This window comes from Aureobasidium subglaciale, assembly GCF_000721755.1.
Source record: "Aureobasidium subglaciale EXF-2481 unplaced genomic scaffold scaffold_29, whole genome shotgun sequence".
NCBI classification, from domain to species: Eukaryota; Fungi; Ascomycota; class Dothideomycetes; order Dothideales; family Saccotheciaceae; genus Aureobasidium; species Aureobasidium subglaciale.
Window position 1 is genome coordinate 67,454 of NW_013566966.1, and position 24,085 is coordinate 91,538.

General features: G+C 50.4%; 13 protein-coding genes across 13 annotated transcripts; 4 read left to right on the forward strand and 9 right to left on the reverse strand.

Moving 5' to 3' along the window:
* Positions 1 to 365: 365 nt before the first annotated feature.
* On the reverse strand, positions 366 to 2,730 carry AUEXF2481DRAFT_48267 (uncharacterized protein; the record flags this gene model as incomplete). Its single annotated transcript, XM_013484501.1, has 15 exons — positions 366 to 530; positions 588 to 636; positions 686 to 783; positions 898 to 991; positions 1,041 to 1,078; positions 1,132 to 1,272; positions 1,322 to 1,398; positions 1,451 to 1,515; positions 1,569 to 1,673; positions 1,727 to 1,914; positions 1,964 to 2,242; positions 2,298 to 2,384; positions 2,439 to 2,545; positions 2,596 to 2,617; positions 2,665 to 2,730. The coding sequence occupies 15 exons, from the start codon at positions 2,728 to 2,730 to the stop codon at positions 366 to 368; spliced, it is 1,581 nt and encodes a 526-aa protein (XP_013339955.1).
* Positions 2,731 to 3,764: 1,034 nt separating this feature from the next.
* AUEXF2481DRAFT_44024 (uncharacterized protein) lies at positions 3,765 to 5,175 on the reverse strand. The gene is made up of 4 exons (XM_013484479.1): positions 5,096 to 5,175; positions 4,940 to 5,019; positions 4,554 to 4,749; positions 3,765 to 4,354 (listed from the first exon to the last, which is right to left on the reverse strand). The coding sequence occupies exons 1-4, from the start codon at positions 5,096 to 5,098 to the stop codon at positions 3,884 to 3,886; spliced, it is 750 nt and encodes a 249-aa protein (XP_013339933.1). The 5' UTR covers positions 5,099 to 5,175; the 3' UTR covers positions 3,765 to 3,883.
* Positions 5,176 to 5,377: 202 nt separating this feature from the next.
* AUEXF2481DRAFT_464756 (uncharacterized protein) lies at positions 5,378 to 7,470 on the forward strand. Its single transcript, XM_013484523.1, has 5 exons — positions 5,378 to 5,635; positions 5,687 to 5,814; positions 5,868 to 6,169; positions 6,359 to 7,239; positions 7,435 to 7,470. Exons 1-4 carry the CDS (start codon positions 5,468 to 5,470, stop codon positions 7,120 to 7,122), a joined length of 1,362 nt encoding a protein of 453 aa, XP_013339977.1. The 5' UTR covers positions 5,378 to 5,467; the 3' UTR covers positions 7,123 to 7,239; positions 7,435 to 7,470.
* A 762-nt stretch (positions 7,471 to 8,232) lies between these two features.
* AUEXF2481DRAFT_8510 (uncharacterized protein) lies at positions 8,233 to 8,586 on the reverse strand (the record flags this gene model as incomplete). Its single annotated transcript, XM_013484448.1, has 1 exon — positions 8,233 to 8,586. The coding sequence occupies one exon, from the start codon at positions 8,584 to 8,586 to the stop codon at positions 8,233 to 8,235; it is 354 nt and encodes a 117-aa protein (XP_013339902.1).
* Positions 8,587 to 8,712: 126 nt separating this feature from the next.
* AUEXF2481DRAFT_464624 (uncharacterized protein) lies at positions 8,713 to 10,795 on the reverse strand. Its single transcript, XM_013484524.1, has 2 exons — positions 8,927 to 10,795; positions 8,713 to 8,792 (listed from the first exon to the last, which is right to left on the reverse strand). Exon 1 carries the CDS (start codon positions 10,707 to 10,709, stop codon positions 8,973 to 8,975), a length of 1,737 nt encoding a protein of 578 aa, XP_013339978.1. The 5' UTR covers positions 10,710 to 10,795; the 3' UTR covers positions 8,713 to 8,792; positions 8,927 to 8,972.
* Positions 10,681 to 11,630, reverse strand: AUEXF2481DRAFT_44027 (uncharacterized protein). Its single transcript, XM_013484480.1, has one exon. The coding sequence runs from the start codon at positions 11,258 to 11,260 to the stop codon at positions 10,883 to 10,885; it is 378 nt and encodes a 125-aa protein (XP_013339934.1). The 5' UTR covers positions 11,261 to 11,630; the 3' UTR covers positions 10,681 to 10,882.
* Positions 11,631 to 11,691: 61 nt separating this feature from the next.
* Positions 11,692 to 12,387, forward strand: AUEXF2481DRAFT_92099 (uncharacterized protein; the record flags this gene model as incomplete). The annotated part of the gene is made up of 1 exon (XM_013484525.1): positions 11,692 to 12,387. The coding sequence occupies exon 1, from the start codon at positions 11,740 to 11,742 to the stop codon at positions 12,385 to 12,387; it is 648 nt and encodes a 215-aa protein (XP_013339979.1). The 5' UTR covers positions 11,692 to 11,739.
* Positions 12,388 to 14,711: 2,324 nt separating this feature from the next.
* Positions 14,712 to 15,306, reverse strand: AUEXF2481DRAFT_33030 (uncharacterized protein; the record flags this gene model as incomplete). Its single annotated transcript, XM_013484468.1, has 2 exons — positions 14,712 to 15,168; positions 15,224 to 15,306. 2 exons carry the CDS (start codon positions 15,304 to 15,306, stop codon positions 14,712 to 14,714), a joined length of 540 nt encoding a protein of 179 aa, XP_013339922.1.
* Positions 15,307 to 15,569: 263 nt separating this feature from the next.
* AUEXF2481DRAFT_44029 (uncharacterized protein) lies at positions 15,570 to 17,792 on the reverse strand. Its single transcript, XM_013484481.1, has 4 exons — positions 17,718 to 17,792; positions 17,524 to 17,657; positions 16,219 to 17,466; positions 15,570 to 16,014 (listed from the first exon to the last, which is right to left on the reverse strand). Exons 3-4 carry the CDS (start codon positions 17,294 to 17,296, stop codon positions 15,668 to 15,670), a joined length of 1,425 nt encoding a protein of 474 aa, XP_013339935.1. The 5' UTR covers positions 17,297 to 17,466; positions 17,524 to 17,657; positions 17,718 to 17,792; the 3' UTR covers positions 15,570 to 15,667.
* Positions 17,793 to 18,000: 208 nt separating this feature from the next.
* Positions 18,001 to 19,299, reverse strand: AUEXF2481DRAFT_44032 (uncharacterized protein). The gene is made up of 4 exons (XM_013484482.1): positions 18,931 to 19,299; positions 18,706 to 18,872; positions 18,493 to 18,648; positions 18,001 to 18,438 (listed from the first exon to the last, which is right to left on the reverse strand). The coding sequence occupies exons 1-4, from the start codon at positions 19,082 to 19,084 to the stop codon at positions 18,403 to 18,405; spliced, it is 513 nt and encodes a 170-aa protein (XP_013339936.1). The 5' UTR covers positions 19,085 to 19,299; the 3' UTR covers positions 18,001 to 18,402.
* A 228-nt stretch (positions 19,300 to 19,527) lies between these two features.
* AUEXF2481DRAFT_8516 (uncharacterized protein) lies at positions 19,528 to 20,203 on the forward strand (the record flags this gene model as incomplete). The annotated part of the gene is made up of 3 exons (XM_013484449.1): positions 19,528 to 19,601; positions 19,658 to 19,679; positions 19,850 to 20,203. 3 exons carry the CDS (start codon positions 19,528 to 19,530, stop codon positions 20,201 to 20,203), a joined length of 450 nt encoding a protein of 149 aa, XP_013339903.1.
* Positions 20,204 to 20,331: 128 nt separating this feature from the next.
* On the reverse strand, positions 20,332 to 20,784 carry AUEXF2481DRAFT_8517 (uncharacterized protein; the record flags this gene model as incomplete). Its single annotated transcript, XM_013484450.1, has 2 exons — positions 20,332 to 20,378; positions 20,433 to 20,784. The coding sequence occupies 2 exons, from the start codon at positions 20,782 to 20,784 to the stop codon at positions 20,332 to 20,334; spliced, it is 399 nt and encodes a 132-aa protein (XP_013339904.1).
* A 309-nt stretch (positions 20,785 to 21,093) lies between these two features.
* AUEXF2481DRAFT_69797 (uncharacterized protein) lies at positions 21,094 to 22,942 on the forward strand (the record flags this gene model as incomplete). The annotated part of the gene is made up of 2 exons (XM_013484506.1): positions 21,094 to 21,524; positions 21,634 to 22,942. The coding sequence occupies 2 exons, from the start codon at positions 21,094 to 21,096 to the stop codon at positions 22,940 to 22,942; spliced, it is 1,740 nt and encodes a 579-aa protein (XP_013339960.1).
* Positions 22,943 to 24,085: the final 1,143 nt, after the last annotated feature.

Below are 24,085 nucleotides of genomic sequence, written 5' to 3' on the forward strand. Positions count from 1 at the left end.
ACACCGCCTCACTGGACAGCATCGTCTCCAACGAACAATGCGCGTGGATAAACCTGGTCAGGGACGATTGGCAAATCAAGGAAAACTTCCTGCGGGCAAGTGAGAGTAACGAGTGCGAAAGAGATGATCCGGAGGATGCAGGTGACTTCACCGACGACGAATTGGACGAACTGTATCCTGCTATCGAGGGTTGCACAGAGGAAGATATAGGCTGGATGATGGTCGATTGTGGAAATACCATGCCGGAGCTCTATAGCCATCTAAGATACGTAAACGAAGGGGCCACCATGTATTGTAGACTACCATATGTGAGATCATCCTAAGTACGTCTCGAGCTATCGCTGATCGGATGTTGCGACCACATCCTACAATCTTCCCGATGCTGGAACAGCGCCTCCGGTTGAAGTGACGCCAGAATGCGAGATGGGTTTCCCAACGTCCTCCACATATGCGGCATCGCCTTCGCTGCCTCTCTTCTCATCATGCATCATCTCCTTGGCTCCTCTCTCGACATCTCCACTGAGACTGATCTTGACGGGTTGACAGGGTGAAATGAATTTGTGGATTCCTTTGCTTCCTTCACCGACAAAGAGGTAGTCGACTTCTTCCAGAGTAAGATTGGAGGTCTCGGGGTAGCTGTTCATATGTTAGATTGACGGGTCGGATGAGGTGGACAGATACTTGCCAGAAGTAGACGAGTGGCACGAATGCCAAGTTTGTGCACATGAAAATCAGGTATGCTTGCCATTGGAGATTGTTGATCAGAGTCGGTGTAATCATAACCTAGTGTCTGTCAGTACAATCTCGACAAACCGTAATTTGCGGATCAGTATTTCACCATCGACATACCACAACGAAGTTCTACGATTATATTAGCGCTTGAGAGATGAGATGCACGGAGATTGAGCTTACCCAAAGCCAGTTTGAAGAAATTCCAATCGCCGTTCCTTTTGCTCTTGCGTGGAGAGGCAGAATCTCGGGTACGTACACCCTGCGAGACATTAGATCATTGTGTCACCAAGGACGACCGCAGGGCTTACCAGGGAATGCAGTTCGCAGATGCTCCGAAGATAAACATCTGATCGGTAATTAGTCACCGCGATTGTTTGATAAGCTTGTGATCGAACTTACGTAAGTGAAGAAGAAGGCAACACTGGCACTGGAGGTAGCCTTGTTTAGTTTCTCAGAATATCCACGGGCTTCTGTGAAGCTCAGAAGGACAGCAATAAGCATCATGGAGATGGCCAGACCAAGAGATCCCCACATCATGGGCTATCTAGGTGTCAGTCTAGTTTGAGACGCTTCCACAACATGAACTTACACGTCTGCGACCCATTCTGTCAAGAAGGAATGTCGGAATCAAAGACCCGAAGAAGAACATCGTCTGCACGAATCCACCTTGGCTTTATCTTAGTTTTGATCCTCTTCATTTGGGAATCTCGAAACATACCTATGAGGAGAGACAAGTTGTGTGAGAGACCGACATTCCGCTCGAGGGCTGTAGGGACGAAGTATCTGGTATGAGGTCAGCGGTGCCACTTTCACGTCCGAATGCAGATAGAACTCACACAACCAAGTTAATGCCGCCAATCTGGTTCATAAACTGCATTCCATAAGCAAGGAGGACACGTCTTCCAGTCTGCACTTCGTCTCGCTTCAAGATTTGGCTCCACCTGTGAACGCGAGTCAGTGGTTGAAATGTCTGAGATGACGTGCTGCATCGTACTTGTATTCACCATGCATTCGTTCCATCGCTAGTGCATCGAGAATGTCTTTCTGCTCTCTGGCAATCTTCTCGTCGGTTGGTGTTCCATCGTAGACATCGCACAGCACCTGTAAGGCTTCCTCGTTGCGACCTTCTTTGTACAGATATCTAGGTGACTCTGGAACACCGAAGACCATGATGATGACAACCTGGGTACGTCAGATAAGTCATGACAGTGTGTGATTGTTAAGCACTCACGATGGCGAAGATGATCTGACAAGCAATTGGAAGACGCCATGCGATCGGTCCACCGACATATGCGATGCCATAATCGAAGAAATATGCGATGACGATTCCGACACCAACAAAAAGTGGTTCTGAGCTGACGACTCGACCGCGCTTGTGTGCTTCGACGAGCTCACTCTGATACATAGGGACAGTGGAAGTTTCGATACCCGTTCCGATTCCAGTGATGTAGCGAGCGACCAGGATTTGTGGTACGCCGTAGGAAGTTGTTTGCAGGATAGCACCGATGATCTAATTTGACGTTTCATGTTAGAACTAGCAAGTCAACCATTGCATCAGAACGTACGATGAAGACCATGGCAATCCACATGGACAGACGACGTCCTGCTTTCTCACCACCCAAAAAAGCCAAGATACAACCGCTGAAAGCTCCCTACGCACCTCGTCAGCATCGGGGAACATCACAGAACTACACAGGCGGCCGTACAAGATTGTAGATCGACACGATGATGCCCTCGAGTCCACTACCAGGGTGGCCGAATGTCTCGAGCCAATCTGCGTTTCCTACAATACCGGAGAATACTCCTTGGTCATCTGTGTGTCGTCAGTCCTCTGAGTGCACGACAACCCTGCATTAAACATACAGCCGAACAGAATGAACGCAAGCTATATCTCATTAGACCAATCCGTGCCTAAATTGACATTCAACTCACCTGACAGGTAACCATGATCGCTATTTGCAGCGGCTTACCGCGCCCAAACATGTTGATGTGAGGCATGTTTCCTATGACTCTCTGTATAACACCGATGACGGAGTGGAAAAGAAAGAAGAGAGATGAATACGAGTCAAAACCCACGGGCCTTGAGAGGTTGACGACCTACATATGGCAATCGAATTCCCGCACAACTCTCCGATTGTTTGTCCTACGCGGCAGCATTCACTGGCCGGGAGTCTAATAGAGATTGGTACAGGCCTGCGTGTGCAAGAGCAAGCATGAATCGGGTAATAAGCCTCGCCATCGACGCGGGATTGTGATACAAGAGTACAAGATCTGCATGCTGTCCCGCGGGATGCGGGGTTGGCAGCTGCGGAGATGCGCGAACGTGGGGGAGCAAACATGGAGAGCGTGGTGATCAGCAGGGACTTGTGAAGTAGTGTCCGTTAGGTCGGTGATTAGAAGTACAGATGCAGTAAACCGGAGCGCTTGATACCAGAAATCGAATCCTCCATGAGCTGGAACTGGTGGGAATGCGATCATAAGCTGAAGATGCTGTTGAACCATGGCCACGTGCCTGCGTGGAATCCTTCGACTTTGACTTCACGGTATGGAGGCTAGTATTGGATGACGTCGCGACTCAAAGATGATTATGTAGCGTGGCCGATTCCCGATCATGACTTAAACGCCACCTCTCTCATGACCGGCGTGATGGTCGTATTGCCGATTCTTGAAGATGGGCTCCGCTGCATGAGATGCAGACGTAAATTTGTGAGTTGAAGAGTGTCGGGTCAATTGAGAATAGATGCAGCGGCATGTACTCACCCAAGCAAACGCCACTGGGAAGAGCACATGGGCAGCGTTATAGGCGACAGTGCAACAGCACGTCGAGGCTAGACTTGCAGTTCAGTTAATGTGAGTCGAACGAGCAGGCTAGGTGTAAGGAGATAATCAGAACGGACAAGCACGACCACTGCAGCGCTTTGACGCTGTGTTCAGGAGATAGGAAGGCACGAAAGCCTTCTGGGGCTGCACGACTTCCTCCTTATGAGTCAAGCACGAGCACAGCAAGTGACAAAGGAGATTGAAGCGATAAATCGTGTCAAAGTTGTTCTGCGAACATCCATTAACAATGCTATGTGTACCGTATCTATGCAAGTCCCAACCAACCAGCGCCATCGCTAAAACCGAAGCAAGTCGAAGAAGTTTCATGTGTTCACGTAATCATGGCCTCGCCATCCGCAGAATGGTTTAGATGAGTCTCCAAGCCCAAACTAATTTTTTCAGGCAGGTCAGAGTTCTTTGTCTCTCGCGCTCTTTGCTCTGCCCAAGCTCTCAAGCGAACAAGATTACGAATGCGCGCCTCGCGTCTCTGGCCTTGAGACGACAGGATGGCTTCATTGACTTGACTGGCCACTGTCTGTCTCAGGCTGAGATCGAGAAGCTGCTTGAGTTGTGGCGTGAGCTTGTCCGACGGGAAGATCAACAGGGCCATAGTGCGTTCAAGGTCTTGCAGGAAGGCAGGCGAAGTTGGTGCCCGTGGAGCGAGTTGCGAGGTAGCAAATTCGAGAGCAGGCGTAAACGCAGCAGGCGAAGGAGGACCCGGCGCATTCACGATTTCACGGATGAGTTCGATCAACTGCAGGCGAAGCAGCTGGAAGTGCAGTGTCGGATCATTGTCAAGGATCTGTACAATCATCTGTTAGCGTCGATGTCTTGAGAGAAGAGGATGCGACAAGAAGATGAGAGTGTGGTTGTTGGTCATACTGAGGACTGAAGTGTGTGTGGTTTGTATCATCAATGCCCGAAGCTATGCGTGGTGCATGAAATACCGTATAATCATAACAACATGGTGAAAAGGAAGAGGTAGAGGAGTGATGACTGACCTGTGGGTTGAGTTCATTGATGCGCTCAATGGCAAGCTGCAAGTCACCGGTATGAATGGCGTTACGAATGTCTACTCTTTCTTGAATGGCTTCGCCGTCAGCCGAAGGAACGATGCTGGCTTCTTTGGCAAAGTTCATTGCGGCGTCAGGGTAGCCTTCGTTGATCAAATAGTCCATGATCAGGAAGTTCAAGTCTCTGTTGATGCACGTTAGCCAACAACATTCATTGACACAGCTCATTGTAGTGATAGTGTGGTTGAGGGTCGGATCAGAAAGACAAAATACTGTAGTTCTCCACATAGATTTCGGAGAGATTCCCATTTTGAGTGTAATCAACATCATTCGATGGAGGGGTAGCGAAGGACAAGTGCTGTGAAGAGACTTACGCTTTTGATGGTTTCACCTCGTCCACGCGGCGATCGAATGGATGCCGCAAGGACGTCGGTGGTGGGAGAAGAGAAGAGCTCTGCGCAAAAAATGTTAGCAGCTATCGAAATTTTGATGCAAGATGCGCGTTGAGGAGTGCGCATGCTGTGACGTACCATTGTTGGAGATGAGTCGAGCCGCAAGGGTCCATCAGGTTGGATGACAGACAAGAGCGACTACAGTTCACAATTGCTCTCTCGCGTTCAACAGACGGGTGTGCGAAAAGCAAAGAGATGCAAATTGCGATGGTGAGGAGAAAAGGAAGTACTTGAGCTGTGTCGGTTGTGAAGAAAAGAGCTGCTCCTGCGCTCGGGCGCTTGGACCCGACGCTTTGCGGCATCTTCCACCAGAACGTCGAAGAAGCCGAAGTTTAGCGAGATCGTTTTCTTTTCACAAGTCACTTCACCTCTTCACTCCAAGCTTGCTTAGCTATCTTTCCTGCTTCGCTCCGCCATGGTCGTGTCACGACTTTATGTCAACGACTGAAAATGGCCGCCCCTAATGCTCTCCAAAGAATGGAGCGCTCCCATTACTCTCCGCCATGGGCCAACACGAGCATCATTGGCGTTGCCGGCAGCTCCGGTTCGGGCAAGACCTCGCTTGCTCTGGCTATCATCAAGCAGATGAGCCTGCCTTGGGTTGTCATCTTGTCAATGGTTCGTTTGTCTGGTCCTTGACTGAGGGATTGTTGAACCAACTCCAATCAGGACTCGTTTTATCGACCCCTCACTCCGGATCAGATCGCCGCAGCCAACAGGAACGAGTACGATTTCGACTCACCTGACGCCATCGACTTTGATGTTTTGGTTGAAAGACTGAAAGACATCAAGGAAGGGTATGTTTCATCGTCCTCATGTCTTCTACACCTCGTCACTAACAACTCTGCAGAAAGAAGGCTGAGATCCCTGTCTACTCATTCGAGAAGCACTCTCGTCTAGATAAGACTACAACGATCTACTCCCCTCACGTGCTCATCCTCGAGGGTATCTTTGCTCTCCATGATCCGCGCGTGCTTGATCTTCTCGACCTGAGGATCTTCTGTGAGGCAGATGGAGACCTCTGTCTCTCACGAAGACTCGTTCGAGATATCAAAGAACGTGGCCGCGACATCGAAGGTTGCATCAAACAATGGTTCGCCTTTGTCAAGCCAAACTTTCACAAGTTTGTCGAGCCTCAACGCAACGTAGCCGGTATGTTTTCCTTTTCCTTTTTCCGCCCCACCCCCTCTTTTCATGATGATACAACATCCATAGCATAGTTCAACAGAATAATCGTGTTGATAAAACTCGCATCATCTTTCGCTCCTATCTGATCTGTTACCCTCAACCACAAACTTCAGTCACTCTTTTGATTTGACCAATGCTGACCGCTGAGCATAGACATCATCGTGCCTCGTGGCATTGAGAACAAGGTCGCTATCGATATGGTGGCCGACCGTATCCACAAGACTCTCGACATGAAGTCCGCGGAGCATCAGTCCGAGCTGAAGCGCTTGGGCAAAGAAGCCAAGGACCTTCCCCTGTCGCCTAATGTCGCAGTTCTGGATGGCCCATCGCAAATCACAGGCATCAACACTCTGCTCAGCGGCCCAGAGACAACGCGCGAAGACTTTGTGTTCTACTTCGATCGTCTCGCTGCTTTGCTAGTCGAGCGCGCAACTGAGAACGCCGACTTCGATGCCGTCACTGTCGAGACACCTCCCCCTCGCAGCCACTCTTACAACGGCTTGCGCATGTCTGGTGAAGTTAGCGCTGTTGTCATCCTTCGTGGTGGCAGCATTCTCGAGACTGGTCTAAGACGCGTCATCCCTGACTGCCGTACTGGTCGCATGCTCATCCAGACCTCCCCTCGTACTGGCGAGCCTGAGCTACACTACTTCAAGATGGCTGGCGATGTGTCGACACACAATAAAGTCCTGCTGTTGGACCCGCAAATGTCAAGCGGTGGTGCAGCTCTCATGGCCGTTCGCGTTTTGCTCGATCACGGGGTGGAAGAAAGCAGGATTGTCTTCGTCACCTATATCGCTGGCAAGAGAGGTCTGAATAGACTGATGACCGTCTTCCCCGATATTCACGTCGTTGCCTGCAGGATTGTCGACGACTACGAAGAGAGATGGGTGGAGAACAGGTACATGGGCTGTTAGACGCTCGTGCCTGCTGTACATACCTACATATAAATCATACGCTTGCTCCTACTGCCAATCTTCTCACCGTTCTAGTATACTACAAAGAGTTCTTACCAGGTGCACCAGAATTCCAAGGCATGTCTCCCCACCCACGAAAGTTTCTGCAAACAATCCCGTCGTATAGAACTCACATCCTGTCTGTCCATAAAGTAAAAAGTGCCACAACCACATATCCTATCATGCCCCTTCATAGCCCTCTCAACCCACCAACTCCTCTCCTCACAGAACCCCATCTTCTCGCCTCTCCATCCAGTTCTAATAAACTCCCAGCCACACTGACACACGTTCATACACCTATAACTGAGTAGCGCTTTCATCACTTTCTTGCATTTCTTATCCACAGTCTTGACACTTAGACTGGGATTTCTTGGTGTGTAGATACAGGTGAATGTGATGTCTGGAAACGGGTTACTGCAGAGAGATATACCGTATTCGCGGTATGTGCGGGCTAGAGCGTGATGATAGAACAGGGTGCTTTTATTGGGAGTTTCGGTAACGATGGGAGCGGTGCCAGAGGCGCACGATCTCGTCGTAGGTGGGTAGGTGGTTTGGTCGATGTTGAGTCTTATATCTGTGGTAAGATGAGAATGAGTTGGATGAGCTGCTTGAGAACGTCATTGCTCGACTACTATTGGTGATCGTAGTATGCAATAAAGATGGTCGCTTGCTTCTGGGTTTGTGATAGAGGTGAACTGGATATTGAGGAGCTCAGGGGTTGGGAGAGACCAGAATCAGTTCATACATCATGAGCAGAAATGGGATTTTTGCACCACATCGTGCGTCAATACCAAATCAATTTTCAACAAAGGACCACTAGGCAGGATCCAAGCCCTTTGGCAACGCAGCAGATTTATCTTCTTCCCCAAAGTCGAAAGCACCGTAAGCACACTTTTTGTCATGCTGCTTGATACACCGGCTCACCCAGAAGCTTCTACACGTGCACATCCCAGATGCATCCCACTGTGAGCTACGACCAGCCTTGACGTGCTCAAAACCACAACGATACTTTTGTGCGCCGCTATGAGCTGAGAGAAAGTGTAGCGTCATGCTGCAGGACTAGATACAGGTTCAGGTCAGCGATGCTCTGCCATACTCAATGCTTCTAGGCTGGAATGTGCAGGTGAAGAAGATGTCGGGGGATGGTTGCTTCTTCTTCTCGGCAGTACTACATTGAATGCGACGTGCACCGTCTGATCTACGGGCTTGACATATGAACAGGTGTGGTCCAAAGGGCTCCCACGACTGCTGGGTGTCTTCGTATGATGGTGGAAGATCAGTCAGGATGTCCAGTGAATTCTCTTCGCTCTGATGGGAGTTCATGGTTTCCTGTGCTGCGTTTTGCTTGCTGTCGAGTCGTTCCATGCTTCGATGGTCTGAACACCAGCCAAGTAGACCGAGTGTGAACACGGCCAATACTGCCATCGTCAAAGTAGTGCCACAGGCGCAACCGAGACATGATCAGTGAGGTCTCTCCGTATACGAGACACCGTCATGAGTGTAGCTGTCTCAAGGCACAAACCCTTTCTGAACCTGATGCGATGGCACTAGGGATACGTCTTTCTAGCGATTCTCTGCGTCGGATTGTCGATATGAGATATAATTATGCCTTGCTACAGCTCGTTGTTGCTCTACATTGATCGTTGAGAGCGGGCAGATGTGACAGAGGACAGCACTCAGGGGCTAGGGGGCTGGGGGAAGGGGGGAGGGGGGAGGGAGGAATGGAGCACAAGGAGCGTATGAATGCTTGGGAAAGCCAACGTACTTTTGTGATTGCAATATATCGTGTCAGGGGTATCTCAGCCACATTCTTACTCCTCCTTATCACCGACAAGACTGTCATAGGCGCTCTTCACCTTCTCCTCCATGAACTCCCAGAGAGCAACGTCTTGATAAGGGTGCTCAAACTTTCCTGACGAACCATCTGGAGGGTGGAACCAGTAGTTCAAAGCAATGTGAATGTTGTCGTCGCTCTCATCGCTAAATGAAGTAACCTCATGGAACCAACTGGTCGGCAAATAAAGCATTTCTCCAGCCTTGAGGTCCACGATGTATGGTTTTCCTGCCTTCTCGAGCGCAGCAGAGGTCTGTTGTGGTGAAGTCAGGCCGAGGTGGGAGTGCAGTTCTTGTGTAGAGATCTGGGAGAAGGAAAGAGGTTCTGAGGGAACGTCTTCACCTTGTGCGTTCGCGAAGGCTTCTTCGAGGTCAATGTCGGAGGCATCTTCATCGTCGTCAAGGTCGTCGAGCTGCCCATTCTGCGCTCTCTCTAGTGCTTCGAGGAGATCGGCATCAGAGTCATCGTCGTTGGCATCAGAGTCCTCGTCATCTTCGGCGCCTGCCTTCGATGTCTTTGCGTCTCTGCCGTCAAGCTCTCCATCAGCCTTACGCTTCTTGCTAGGACGGTCGCGCAAGACTTGGTCTTTGAGCTCCTCGGGGTCTTCCTCTTCCTCTGACGAAACCTCGTCAAAGTCGTCTTCGCCCAGCTCGCCAAAGTCGGCAGTCTGGTACCTCATCAGGCGCTCTACGGCGTCACCATATTCCTTCTGAACCTTCTCGAGGTTGCTCTTCTCGCCGCTTTCCTCGATCTTGTCCATCTTCTCTTCCAAGGCCTGTACCTTTAGTGCAGCGGCATCTCTCTCAACGAGACCATCAGCTCTGATCTGGTCGGCTTCATTGTCTTCTTCTTCCTCATTGTCCTCCTCCTCATCTTCGCCAGGTTGCTTGTAGGCGATCAAGCCATTGTGGTGGATCTTCTTGGGCTTGCCATAGGTGTCGAGGTGATGAACGGCGGGGGGAGGATAGAGAACGAATCGTTTACGACCCTTGAGCAGGATGTAGAGGTTGTCGTGGAAGTCGTGGTGGAGACCAGAGCTAGTGCCAGCCTTGCTCTTGCCTAGCCAGATGTTCATCTGTTGAAGAACGAGATTGCCCATCACGTTGGGACGCAGAGGGACCTCTTCGCGCAAAAGGGCACGAATGGGCTGTGGGAATGTGCCGCTCTTGATCTCATTGTCTTGTCCTTCGTTGGTCTCTCCATCGTCATCGTCGTCGTCGCTGTCGCACATGTCGTCTTCGTCGTCGGAGTATTGGGTGGTGAGATAGTCGTATTCGTCCTTCTCTTCCTTCAATGAGTCGAGGAATGCGCCAAAGGTGGTATCAACACGCTCGACATCCGTGCCGTAGCGCTTCTTCTCCTTGTGCATGGGTTCGACCTTGACCGGAGCATCTCCAGCTGTTTTGCGTAGATAATCGACATCGCTCCAATTCTTGGTGACAAACTCGAGATCCTCGGGCTTCCCTTGGAGGACAACAGGTTGACGTTTCTTGACAAATTGATGATAGAAATCTTCCGACTGGCCGAGCTTCGTGTGAGGAATCTTTCCATCTGTAATCTTTGGACCTTCGAAGACTTGTGCTTTGACAGCCTTCTCTTCTCTCTGCTTAGCGCCAGGCTTGTTCTTCTTTGTGCGTGTCATTTCTTCTGAATTGAGTGTGGATAAAATGGTCGAGAACTTCGGGCTCAAGATGGATTTCGCGATCCTCTCCATGGAGATATACTTTTCTTATTGCCGAACTATGGAGATGACGAGCTAATCTATCGCCCTCTGATTGGCTGTTCCAGCTCGACCTCTTTCCTCACTTTGTTCTCGCCACCACGCTTGCATTCTCCGTTGTGCTGAATTATTATTCTTGTCGTCTCACTGGCCCTGGAAAATGGCCATTAGGAGTCTGCGGCCTGTTTTCTGGTCTCCGGAAAGTCGAAAGCACCGCAGCCGCATAATTTATCATGCTTGTCCATCTGCTTCACGATTCTTTTTCTAGTTTTACCTGGTCTTCGGATACACAATCTTGACGTGTCGCGCTTGGTCTTGCCAGTCTTGAGATACTCAAAGTCACAGTGACAACCATGCTCCAGCTTTTCTCTGTGTTTTATGAGCTCTATGGTTATCCTCACACGGCGGAGAGCGACGTTCATGTGGGGCCTCTTGCAGGTAAAAACGGCCGCCGGCGTACTTCCCCCAGGATCGCTGAGCCCGTACTGAGTTTTCTTGCTGCTGTTGACGAGGACTTCACGTTTGAACCTGTTGTTGCCTATCATAGTCCATTTCTCTTGTCTGGCAGCATCGTGGTAGGCGGGAGGAAGATCTGGAGCGAGCGTGTTTGGAGGCGTTGGCTGAGCGGCTTCTGTATTGTTTTTCTGGACTGGTCGCCGGTCTGGCTTCGTGTCCCAGCCTGGCCTACCAGTCTTCGTATATGCTGATGATTCTTGATCGATCGTTTTAGCCGCCCAAAGATTGTCTTGCAGGCATCGGCTTCCGCCGCGTCTAATCCGATATTTTGTTCAGCCATCGATGTGTGTGAGAGACTGGGAGGAATATGCTGAAGGAGAGCTGGAACCTTGCTCCCGGCCTCGTGAGTCAGAAGCTTTGGTCGCCGGGCCAAGAAGAAAGGAGCAAGTTCGAGCTTGTTGACCAAGTACATCAGTCCGAGCTCCGACTCTTTGGCCAGAACGCTTCTTTGGTGCTAGTTACAACCTTACATTGCTTTACTTAACATATCTACACAGGCATACAAAAAATGGGCCAAGTCATTAATTCGCCGAGAAAACCAAGAACTGCCCCGGTGCTATCAATCACGAGGACATTGCACAACGAACTTCGAGACGATCTCGACGAGCCATGGCGTATTTCTGGACAGACCGGTTCGAGATACTACGTCCGCAGACTGTACCGTTCTAGCTCAACATGGCACCAATACGCTCTGCACGATGAATGTCCTAGACCTAACACACACAAGTGTTGCAAGGAGCCATGGGTTCTTTTCACCTGCAAGATCGAACCGATAAAGTCTAGATACCACGCCGCAAAGATTGATAAAGAATGCAGAGCTATCGTCAACACATTGATGAAGCACCGAAGTGTCTTGGGCTGCGACTGCAATTTCGAGCACATCAAGACTGGACGAACATCCACGAAGGGCTCCAATATATGTGAGATAAGAAGTATCGTCGTAGTCAAGGCCATGAAAAAACACGACCGGATGTGTAGTTGCGGTGGCTTCGACTTTGCTCCTCGAAGCACGCCAGAAAAGAAGAGTCCTAAGCCGCAGAAATCAGCACCAAATCTGCATAAGAGAGTCTCGCTCGAAGATGTTCAGAAAGAGTTTTTTGATGACTGGTCTGACGACACGTCGTTCATGTTCAAGGACATACCTCGCAAGTTCTGAGCGACAAGTCTCACAGATGGCATTATCACCCAGCCGCGCTTGAACAGCCAATACTACAGAGCCACCCATCATAGTGCATCTTGAAGTGCTCTTTCACTGTTTCTGCAGGGTAAAAGCCACTTACTACTTATGTGCAGGAAGGGTGTCAAAACATATGCTGGGCACTGCCTTACAAGGCTGCGAGTCCGGTCATGCCTTTAAGACAGAGAGATGAAAGAACAGCACGAGCAGTGCTTGATGTAGACACTGGTCCAATCCAGAACATTTCAACAACTTGGTAGCAGTCTCGATTCTTGAAAGTGGCGTTTTCGTGCGTCAAACCAGATGTTATTTGCTGAACACTCCAAGTAAACCCTGTCCAGACAGGAGAAGTAAGGGGATGCACGACAGAACGTACGAGTATTGATCGTAAGACGAGTCTTTATGAGTTTTATATTGGCCCTCGTGCCAGTCATGGTACCCGTGGATTCTGCAAGGTGTTACTTCATGACTCCGTTCTATGAAATCTATGAAAACTCCCTCGAGCTCGTGTATATCCCACCACGTCGCTAAATTAAGAAGCCTTCACTACGATGGAATCACTTGCTATATCGCATGGTCGAGACGAGCCCCTGCGTCCCTCCACCATGAAGCATAGCACTTCTGTCCGTGTCATATCCCACCCACCATCAAACGCTTTTGCCAACCGTCTCATAGCGACTATACCGCCTTCCCAGTCTTTTCCACTGGTCTGCACATCGCGCTGCTCTAAAGTCCAGTCCTGCTATCCGATTTACCTCCATCATGCCCAGAATTCGCAACAAAACTTTCTGCCAACAATAGAGACAAGCGGTGCAGTCATCGTGGTGAAAGATATTGTTTTTTGTGGTTAGGAACAATGTGACCGAGCGACTGGCACTTTGAACAAGGAGGAGTATATCTTGGAGGAAGGCGTCGAGAGCGTTAGGAGATGGAAGATGGATCGAATGGCGTTTCTCTGGGGTCAATACCGCCGTCCAGATGTCTCATGCGGCGCTGAGAAGTCGAGAGACAGAGGAAGATAGAAGACGATCTCTCAACAAGCCCTTTCCTTTCGGTGTGTATTGCTACGGCGGTCAGTGTCATCGTTGGACGAATCTCTCTTCTCAGTCGCTCTGAGGTGTCGTTGAACCCGAACGAGGTCTCAAGATTTTGGCAACGCTCGATGATCTGCTGAGACGAGTGGTAGACAGGACCATCGTCGATCCTGAATAGATAGAGGCCCTTGAGCTTCTGGCGATGGAATGGGATGCCTTCGTATTCGGACAGCTGGGGGTAGAGGTTGAGTCCTTGGTGGCAGTTCCAGTAGGAGAAATATATTGCCATCCAAGTGCAGAATGCTTCTAAAACGCAGGAGACCATCAAGCATTTATCGCTGTCTCGATACTTCCTCTATGAACTTCATTGTGCGAGTAATAGTGATCCAGTTGGCGACCATCTATTAGCAGTACGCTCCAACCATAGGTCCAGAGCAACACGTCATCTTCCAGTGCTAAGGTAAGTTAGATACTGCAACTGTACTTCTGACCGTTAGTCCACTTGCAGTTAGCACACACGCTGTACTAGCCTCCTGGCAAGACATAGGTGACCAGGAATTACTTGGACTTAGCCGTGAGCAGCAGTTACCAGAGCCGCAAAGACGCTGATTTTGTATATATAAACCGGCTGTTGTATCATGAAAGATCAGGTAGGACCAACATAAGACGAATCTGATAATCCATCTAAGCGAGAAGAACGACTTTATATACCTGGCTCTCAGATTGCCGGCATCTTCCAGTTCCCTATAGTCGCAGAGCTAGAAAGCTTCCACAAAGCGCAGCTCATGTTTCCAATATAGTAAGAACTGGCAATCAGCTTTTTAGGTTAGTTGATGACAAAGTCGAAGAAGAAGGACAAGGCAGATTGAGAAATGCAAAGAGACTCCCAAAGACAAACACAGCCTTCAATGATTGATCTTGCTAAGCCCTTCAAGACTCAGTGGGAAGTATTTTTCTCTTCGCTCTTTACATGAATCTTGAAAGCATCATGGAAAGATGGCATACCTGGCCCTTGCAGGACCTTTGTCTGCAAGCACCGAGACTAGAAGGAATGTACTTTGGTCTAACGTTGCCACGTCAGAGACGTCCACACAAACTTGTAGGGTCCCACTCACCTCGTCAGCACTCGCCATGCAGCAGCTCCACAGTCAGCGTGCCTCCTAGTTGAGATGTAACAATGAGAAATGGATTAAAATCAGGTACAATCATTTCCGTCGTCAATTACAACGTGTTTCGTCGCGGTACAGAACGTCCTTTTTGCAGAACAATCTAGAGTCCCAAAGTCTTCTGGCCCTTCTCAAGCTGATCAGCCTCCAATCTCAAAGTCTCAGCTCTGAACTTCCTGAAGGCCGTCTCGATCCTCCTCTTAGACTCAGGATCTTTTTTAATCGCACTTTGTGCACTCAATCCACCAGTCAAAAGTCCAGTCTCACCACCAACGAACAGGCCACCCAGGCCGAACAGAGTGTATGTAGCGATATCACCAAAAGTAGATGGCTTAAGCATAGGTGTGAGATCAGGAAGATTCTCGGTACGGCCACCAGCGAATTGGACGGCGACGGGCTTCTCAGATGTGCGGAAGGCGTTAAACATGGCGGTTCTGTTGGCGCGGAGGCGGTAGGAGAGGTAGAGGCCGAGGGAGAAGCCTACGACAGAGCCAATGGTAGTGTGCATTGAGACGCGAGATGCGGCAGACTTGAGGGCATCGCGATCAGAGGTTTGAAGACTGTGGATACTGTCAGTATACGGTTTCGAGAAGCGGCAGAGAAACGAGGACGAACTCGTGCTGGTAGTGTTGCTCTGCAAGAGCTCCGAGCTCATTGCCCATGCTCTTGCGGAAGAGTGCGAGACTGTCGGAAGACATGATGTGGGATTGGTTTGCCAGAAGTTGGGTAGATGATTAGATTAGAGAGAGTTCGTTGTATTGGATTGAGTCGAGTAAGTGGTTTGTTCTAACAGATGAAAAGTAGGAAGGATGACAAGTTATATCCAAGGCGGCAGGACCGGAGAGGAACTCCAACGGTGATGCAGGAACGAAACACCTACGTCATGTGGGGTAGCTCATTATACACCAACATGTCACAATATGTCAACTCCTCGTCAATCATGTATAAAGGATCAAAGAGATCTCGAAAAAACGTATCAATGTATGTATCGTGTAGTTGGTTCATAGTCATGTCGTTCATGTGAGATAGCAATCTATGGTAAATTCCAACATGCACTCATTACTCCTCATTCTCCTCTTGTGCTTCTGCATCTTCTTCGGCGGCCTCACCCCTGTCTCTGAAGACCATAAAGTCATCAGCTTCGGGCAAGATCTTCTGCCAAGCGGCCTGGACATTCTCGATAATCGCGTCGTCAAAAGCAAAGTCCAGAGGCGCGTCTTGGAACTTGAGAATGCTGGACTGGGACGCCTCGGGTGAGAGTATTCCCATTTCAGAATGTTGTTCGTAGACAAGCGACCATAGAGCCTTAGCCTCGTTGTCGTGCGCGGCGAGTAACGAAGAGATGGCCTGAGCAAGCAACTGCTGGCCTTGCTGGCCGGTAAGCGCGGTGCTTGCGTATACAATGCCTATTCAACTTTATTAGTATTTGCTTTTGACAAGAGCAGTGATAATTGAAGGCGTTTTCGAGTGGTTGGAAGACCAAAGCGATCAGGTTGTCAGAGATGTGTTGATCGACATTATTGTTCAGACAATGTAGATAAGTATTCGTAAAATCATTCATCATGCAATGGTGCTTCCAGGGGGAGAGTGGAGAAGAGGAAATAACTTACATTGTCCTTGAGGGCACTCGCCAGTATCACTGGAATGAACCATGATCTGGACAGGCGGGTAGCTTGTGTTGCTAAGCGAACCAGCTGGGAATATGACCACAGCACCTGCAGGCGAGACGCCGCCTTCAGCAGCGGTCACGAACAGATGTTGCATAGGCGAAGAGATGATTGTCACACTCCGCGAAGCAGCATCAGGCTGTGCATCAGAAACCTTGTTACCAATAGTTGTGAAAGGGAGTGATCCAGGTAGGTCGTCTGAGCAGCCGACAATGAACTGCGATGACACCTTTTCTCCATTGCTAAGCTGGACACTGTACAATGACTTTTTCTCAGAAGCCGATGCAGCGGGAGTTTGCTTTTCAGCAGACTCGTCAACCGCCGGTGTGGGTTTTTCTTCCTCGACACCAGCGATACTGTATCCAGCTGCAGCAAGAAGATCGTCCAGGGATTGTTCCTTGATACCAGACTCGAGTTCGTCAAGACTGTCGGGATTGATATCAACGAAACCTTCACCTTCGGTAATCATGTTGTGTATGTCTTGCGACACATCGGGCTTTTCCGGTTCTCGCGGAATCTCCTCGATGTCGTCCTCGTCAGACTGAGCGTGATCAATGATAGATATGCCTTGACCGAGAACATATGTACCACCACCAACAGCACAAGCTCTGCAAGCAACCTGGATGATCTCAGAGAGACCGCCCCACTTGGGAGTGACAGAACCAAAGCCGGCGCCAAAGACACCGATTGAACGGAGGTGGCGAGCGATCCGAGGCAGAGCGAATTCAGTGGTGGTCTTCTCCGGAGTCTCCAGGCTCAAGCAGAGTGCCATGAGGGAATCGACAGCATGTAACCCAAACTGTTCAGACAAGAAGGTCGTGAAGGGAGTGTTGCGATGAGGCTGCCATGTTTCAGGCTTTTCCTCGAACGCACCAATGAAGCGGACGAACTTCATCAGCTGACCTTTCATCTTCAAAGTGAGTGAAGAGTCGGCAAAGATGTCTTCGCGTCCGTTAGGAATGCGAGCCAGACGTCCATCCTGCTCCTGCTTCTCGAAGACGAACCAGGCACCAACGGCCATAAAATCAAGCTGCGCATTGGTGTTGGACGACACGAGAATGGGTAGGAGGCCAGAGCGGGTGTAGATCAGAGTTGGCGCGAGCGATAGATTGTAAGCTCTAGAAGGAGAGAGACTCTGAGCAGCTTCGTCTGACTTGGTGATGGAAGCATTGCTGAATCTGGATTGCTTTGCTGTTTTGAAGTCAGTACGAGAGTGGTGTCAAGTCGTGCGTGAAAGTAACGACGTACCAGAATTGAGTTTTTCAACCCACTGTTCAGCTTCTTGGAGACTCAAGGCAGCTTCGGGACCACCATAAGTGTCATCCTTGTCGACATGCAAGATCTTCTTGCCAGAGCGCGAGAGAGCACTTTAAGCAAAGAAGCTGCGTCAGTCAGACAAGCTCTTTGAGTCTAGTCAAACAGTAAAGCATGAAGAGACATACAGAGCGAGCAGAGATTGCTGGATGCCTGTTCCAGAGATCAGGACATCATAGCTTGTTCCATCAAGTGAGTCCATGATGGTTGCGGTTTTGTAGTTGGAGAGAGGAGGGGTGCTCTGTGAATTTCGCAGCTTTCTGCGGATGACTAAGCGAATCCTGCAGTCGACCTCCTAACTTTTTGCGCTCGAGCTTTCTGGTCTTTCTCCTCTCAACCGCTCCCGCTGCGAGTCTTTGATCACTTCACGAAAAGACTTTTAGGCAGGTTGACCGCTTCATTGTCGGTCCCGATGGGTTGCGTGAGAACGAAGTCCGTCCTGTATCTCCTGCTCCATATTTCACCTGAAGGAAGCGGGTCGTTTGTGATGCAACAGAATTATCCTTGTGATGTACACTGTGTGAAGAGGCACCCGAGACCATAAGCGTGCAGGTCGCATCTATCGAGCTGAAAATCCTTTAATTCGAGATTCGCCTGCTGGCTTGTGGTTCTTCTCTTACGTTCAGAGAACGAAGTCTCAACCGCGTTCCCACGAAAGGACGTCATGCAAGATGCTATCGACTGTTAGGACGTTAATGTATATTATTCGTTGCAGCATTTCTATAGTCTAGGTGTATGTTTCTCTATGACCGGCATGGTATCTCCCGACGCCATGATCTACGATGTTGTGTTCTACCTCCAAATCAAAGGTAGTTAAACCTTGGTGAGGATGGTCTCGACAGCGGAAGCCTATTATTAAGGTTAGCCATGTGTACTCTGATCACTATGTTTCGTGAGTCTTACCTTGACCTCCTGGAGGTGACCCTCGTTTCCAGCGTAGCTAATTTTGCCATCCTTCTCGACAATCATGGCCCAACGACCAGTACGGTCGCCTCTGTTGGGGCCAGCCTGCCAGCCGTATTGCTCGGAGAAGAAGGTCTTGGTGTCAGAGAGCATGAGCTGGCACTATATTAGCCACTGTCCTTTAGTCTTCCTGATTCTTGAGATTAGACTTACGAAGTCCTCGCCCTTGGGGACCTTGTTGACCTTGCCCCAACCAGCAAGAACATACTCGTCGTTGTTGGAGATGAAGACAACCTTGTCGACACCCTTTGACTTGAGCTCCTCGAACTTCTGAACGTAGGGAGGAAGGTGGTAGGCGGAGCAGCTGGGAGTGAAAGCACCTGACAATCATCGTCAATATCTTGTACCTAGTTGTGTAGGGCCAACCAGTTATCTTACCGGGAACGCTGACGATTACAACCTTCTTGCCAGCCCACTCCTTGTTGGCATCGTACATCTGAGGAATACCGCAAACAGTCGGATCCTCGTCGAGGATGGGTGCCCAACCAAACTTGACACCCTCGGGGAACTTGTCACCAGCCTGGAGAACCATTGTGAGTGTGAACAGGTATGTGAGTTTGTAAGAAAACGGGCAGAAAGTTGATAGAGAGGGAATGTATTAGATTGAAATGATCTGATAAGAAATATGAAAAGAGGGAAAGCAGAAGAAGGCACCTTTATGTTTGGAGCTAGCTACCTATCACATCGGGATCTGAATTTCAAATCAGACGATTATCAGCCCGTAACCAAAGCCCATGAGTCTCTGGCACTTTCCATGACTGGACCGTGTGAGCCTCCACCGCTCTTGCGATTGCTCAACACATAGGACGCTCTCGAGCATTGACGAAAACGTGTGGAAGTTGCCGACATCAGACTCGTGGCCGGACGGACCGATCTCGGGGAGCTGTACTACCTTTCACCTTGATGAAACGAAACCACGTCACCAACCATCATTCCTTATCTGATCTCATACATTGTCTGATCAAGCATACGGTCATGTCTAAGCCGCCATTTACTCTAGCGACCGCGCAGGAGAAGGTCAAGAAGGCTCAAGATCTATGGAATGCGCAGTAGGACAAGCCTCACATTCAGATTGTGTGTTCAAGAAGCTGATCAAATCCCGTAGGAAGCCCGAAGACGTTGCAAAGGTAAATAAAGCTTGTCAAGCACGTGGAAGCCTCTTTTGAGCCCCCAATTCGGCCATTGTTGGTTCTCTACCTATCATTCGTCCTGCAATCACCAACTCAAGTCCCTGGCAATTGAGTCGCTTCTGGAAAGTCCCTCATCGAGTGTCCTCACACTGATCACGTTTACGCAGGCATACACCCCAGACTGCATATGGCGGAACAGAGACCATTTCTTCAGCGGAACAGATGCCATCATTGCCTTCTTGACCCGCAAGTGGGAGACAGAGAAGGAATATAGCCTTCGCAAGGAACTGTTCGCCTTTGGCGACAACAAGATTGCTGTGCAATTCTGGTACGAGTTCAAACACGCCGAGACCGGCAAGTGGATGAGGTGCTACGGTCTCGAAGACTGGACGTTTGCAGATGATGGTAAGATGCGCAAGCGACAGATGAGCGGCAATAACATCGAGATCAATGAGGCCGAGAGGTGGTTCAAGGAGGGTGTCGATGTGAACTCGGTCGATATCTCCGAGGCTCATTGGTAGGAGATAATCCGTGAAGTTTGATCTTGCAAGCATTCACAATCGCGTCATGTCTCGACGAGCAAGTGGTGTGATTATTCGAAGATTCTTGGCATATCTGATAAGCCGATGTCGCCTTTCGAACAGTGTCTTCATGCTGGTGGAGTGTTGTGAATAGCCACTGCGATAAATTTGGCATCTGTCTGTGTTAGACGAGAGTTCACGAGAGCAACCGTGGAACTTATGCTCTTACCTGGGAAAATCACATATTCCTTGTTCTTTGAACGTAGTCTGAGTAGCTTCACGTCGTCATCAGGCAAGTTCGATAAGTCTTGCAGCATATCGCCAGCAGCTTTTGCAAACTTCCAGACCACTTCAGCGACGTGCTCAGCATTTGGCATGGCGCCGTCCGTGCGATCATCAGTGAGGCCGTTAGAAGCAGGTAGAGTGCTCTCTGAGTTTGCAGAGTCATCGCGCGAGACCAAACCAGCAGAACGGACAATGGCACCAGTCTCGCGGGAGAGGATGAGGGTCGCTTGTACGCCAACCTTTTGCGACAGGCGGCTCAGATGAGCAAAGCTCTCGTCGGCAGAGGTTTGTTGCATTGTTTTGTCGTCGTTTTGGAAGGCTTGCGGGCGCCGAGAGATTTGACCTGACGGGACTTTTGAACTGTTCCACGGTCGAGTCTTCTGTCTCATCAAGCCCCGCAGACGACAACAAACTTCAGGACTTTGTTTGCAGTTCACAACATCTAGGGCTTAGGGTTGACTTCGGCTTCCCGACGCGAGCCCTCTGTGCGGTCCGTGCGCAACAACAGTGACGATGTGTTTCGCCTTCTGCTTGACGAGAGCGTCCACGATCTTTACAAACTACTCGGTCCAACATCTCATTGCCTTTGTGTGCACATATCCACCATGGCTTCCATTCCCGTCATCGTCAAACACCAGGGCACAAAGTACGAAGTCGATCTTGACCCCGAAGCAACCGGCGAGGAGTTCAAATATCAAGTGTACTCTCTCACAAACGTTGAACCCGAGCGTCAAAAGATCCTCATCAAGGGAGGACAGTTGAAGGATGATACTCCTCTTTCATCCCTGAAGGCCAAGGCTGGTCAGCAGTTCATGATGATGGGCACGCCCTCCGGCGACCCTGCATCCCAAGTCGACCGCCCCGCCCAAAAGATCCGTTTCCTAGAGGACATGACAGAGGCAGAGGCCGCTCAAGTCTCCGGCGCTACTCCCGCCGGTCTTCAGAACCTCGGCAACACCTGCTACCTCAACTCGGCCCTCCAGACTTTGAGGAGCATGCCTGAGCTCAGCGAGGCTCTTGACAGCTACAAGGACAGGTACGCGAACATCACAACCGCTTTGGCACTCTCAGCTCTTTGAGCAGCACATGATTAACGCGAGTTGCAGCGGCAACGCTGGTCCTTCCTCCAGTCTCGGCAACCTTAGCGAATTCGGCCTGAGTGGTCTCGGTTCGTCCACCGACCTGACTGGCTCCTTGCGCGACCTGTACAAGCAGATGGGCGAGACTCAGCAAGGCTTCCCTCCTCTCGTCTTCCTGAACGCTCTCCGCCAGAGCTACCCTCAGTTCTCTCAAAAGGCCAAGGATGGCCACGGCTACGCACAACAGGATGCCGAAGAGGCCTGGTCCTCGATCGTTCAGATGCTTCGCCAGAAGCTGCAGCAAGACGGTTCCTCCTCGTCGTCTTCGGGTAACGTCCGTGGCAACAACTGGGTTGACAAGTTCATGGCTGGCCAGACCGAATCAGTTATGACCTGTGACGAATCTAGTGCCACCGAAGAGCCCGTCAAGGGTAGCGACGTCTTCTTCAAGCTCGACTGCAACATCCGCGGCGACACCAACCACCTCCGTGAGGGAGTCAACATTGCTCTCAACGAGACCATCGAGAAGCGTTCCGAATCCCTTGGCCGCGAGGCTACCTACACAAAGTCCTCCCGCATCTCTCGCCTGCCCAAGTACATGCCCGTTCACTTTGTTCGCTTCTTCTGGCGCAAGGACACCCAGAAGAAGGCAAAGATCATGCGCAAGGTCACCTTCCCCATGGAGCTTGACGCTGTCGAGTTCTGCACCGACGAGCTCAAGAAGCAGCTCATTCCCATCCGCGACCGCATTCGCGAGGTACGCAAGGAAGAGGAGGACGTCGAACGCGCCAAGAAGAGACAGAAGCGAATGAAGAAGGAGCACGACGATTTGGCCGGTAGCGCCTCCGAGCCTCTGGAGAAGCGCAAGGAGAAGGAAAAGGACACGGAAACTCAGTCCAGCAAGCAAAAGAAGGACGTTGGCATGAGCGCATCCGGCGGTGACACCGAGATGGGTGGTACAGAGTCCTACAAGACCGACGCCGAGATCGAGAGAGAGCGCGCAGAGAAGATTCTCGCCATGAGAAAGGATCTCCTCGCCCAGGTCTCTCCTACACTCGCCGCCGACGAGTCAGCCAACCAGACTGGACTCTACGAGCTCCGTGCCGTCATCACTCACCAGGGCTCTAGCGCCGACAGCGGTCACTACACCTCGTACATCAAGAAGACCGGCCGCAAGAACATCGACGGTAGCATCGAGGAGGAAGACGGCAAGTGGTGGTGGTTCAACGACGACAAGGTCAGCGAAGTCGAGGCCGACAAGGTCGAGACACTGTCCGGCGGCGGTGAGAGCCACTCTGCTCTGATCCTGCTGTACAAGGCCGTCGAGCTGCCCTCCAAGAAGTCGATCGAGGACGCCGAGAAGGCTTTGGCATAAAGCTTCTTTCTCTGCAAATCTTCCCTTTCCTTTTTTTGCATTGACAAGAGAAAAAAGCATGGGTTACAACGACTCACGATCATAGAGGATGGAATTTGCAACAACTTCTGTTGATTACATGGAGGGGATGACTTTTTGCTTTCTCTTTTTTTTCCCCCCATAGCGGCGGCAGGCTATAGAGATTTGGCCTTGAGGGTTTCTTTGTAAGACAAATGACGTGGAATGACATGCATGATGACTTCCAAAACCTTGCTTTGACCTTGCCCAGGTGTCACTTTCATTTCCTCTGTCACGATGTGATAGTGACGAGGTGGTAGCGCATTTGGTCCTTTGCGTGTTTTGTCGAGCCCGTTGTGAGTATGCTCATCTATACGCCTAGTGAGACGGTTGGACTTTGACCTCTTGTTGGGCAGAAGCGCTCCAATGCGGCGTGTGCGAGGCCTGCGTAGGATGCTCCGAAGATGTCGAGAGCTGAGCGTTGTAGCAATGAAAGATGACGAATGTCGTTGAATCCTCGACATGTCTCCAGCAATCAAAAGCGTACTTTCTTCTCGTAGATCATGGCGTTGTCGGGGTATTGTGACAGCACTTTTGCTTTCGGATACACAAGTACGAGGATAGTGCTTGCATCTCTCATCTCTCATCTCCCATCACTTCCCACTGCTTTTCTCCTCATTCTTCACAGCCTCTTCCCCCAAAACTTTACTAGCAGCCATAAACATAGCCCCCGCGTACCCACCCAGCCCCCTCATCCCTTCCGCCTGTACAGCAGTCATGCGTAGCAAATTCTCAAGGTCAGACATGTGTGCTGTCAATTGCGCCAATTGAGAGTTTAGATGCGAGAGTTGTCGTTGTTTGGAGGCGACTGGAGGGAGAGTGGAGAGGCGGGAATTTGTGTTTGAGGTGTGAGGGTTTGGGTATGGGTTCGAGGCGTGGGAGGTGTGGGAGGTGTGGTTTGCGGAAGAGGTGCGGGGGTTGGGGGCTAGGGATTGGCGGTGGGAGGTGTAGTTGGACATGTTTGGGTGTTTGACGGCGTTGAGGCAGAGGGTTTTGGACGATGGACAGGTGTTTTTGGCAGTTGGTGGCTTTGGTTGTTGCTTGCGGAGATTGTTTGCGACAGAGAGGGTTGGCGTAGAGTTTGGA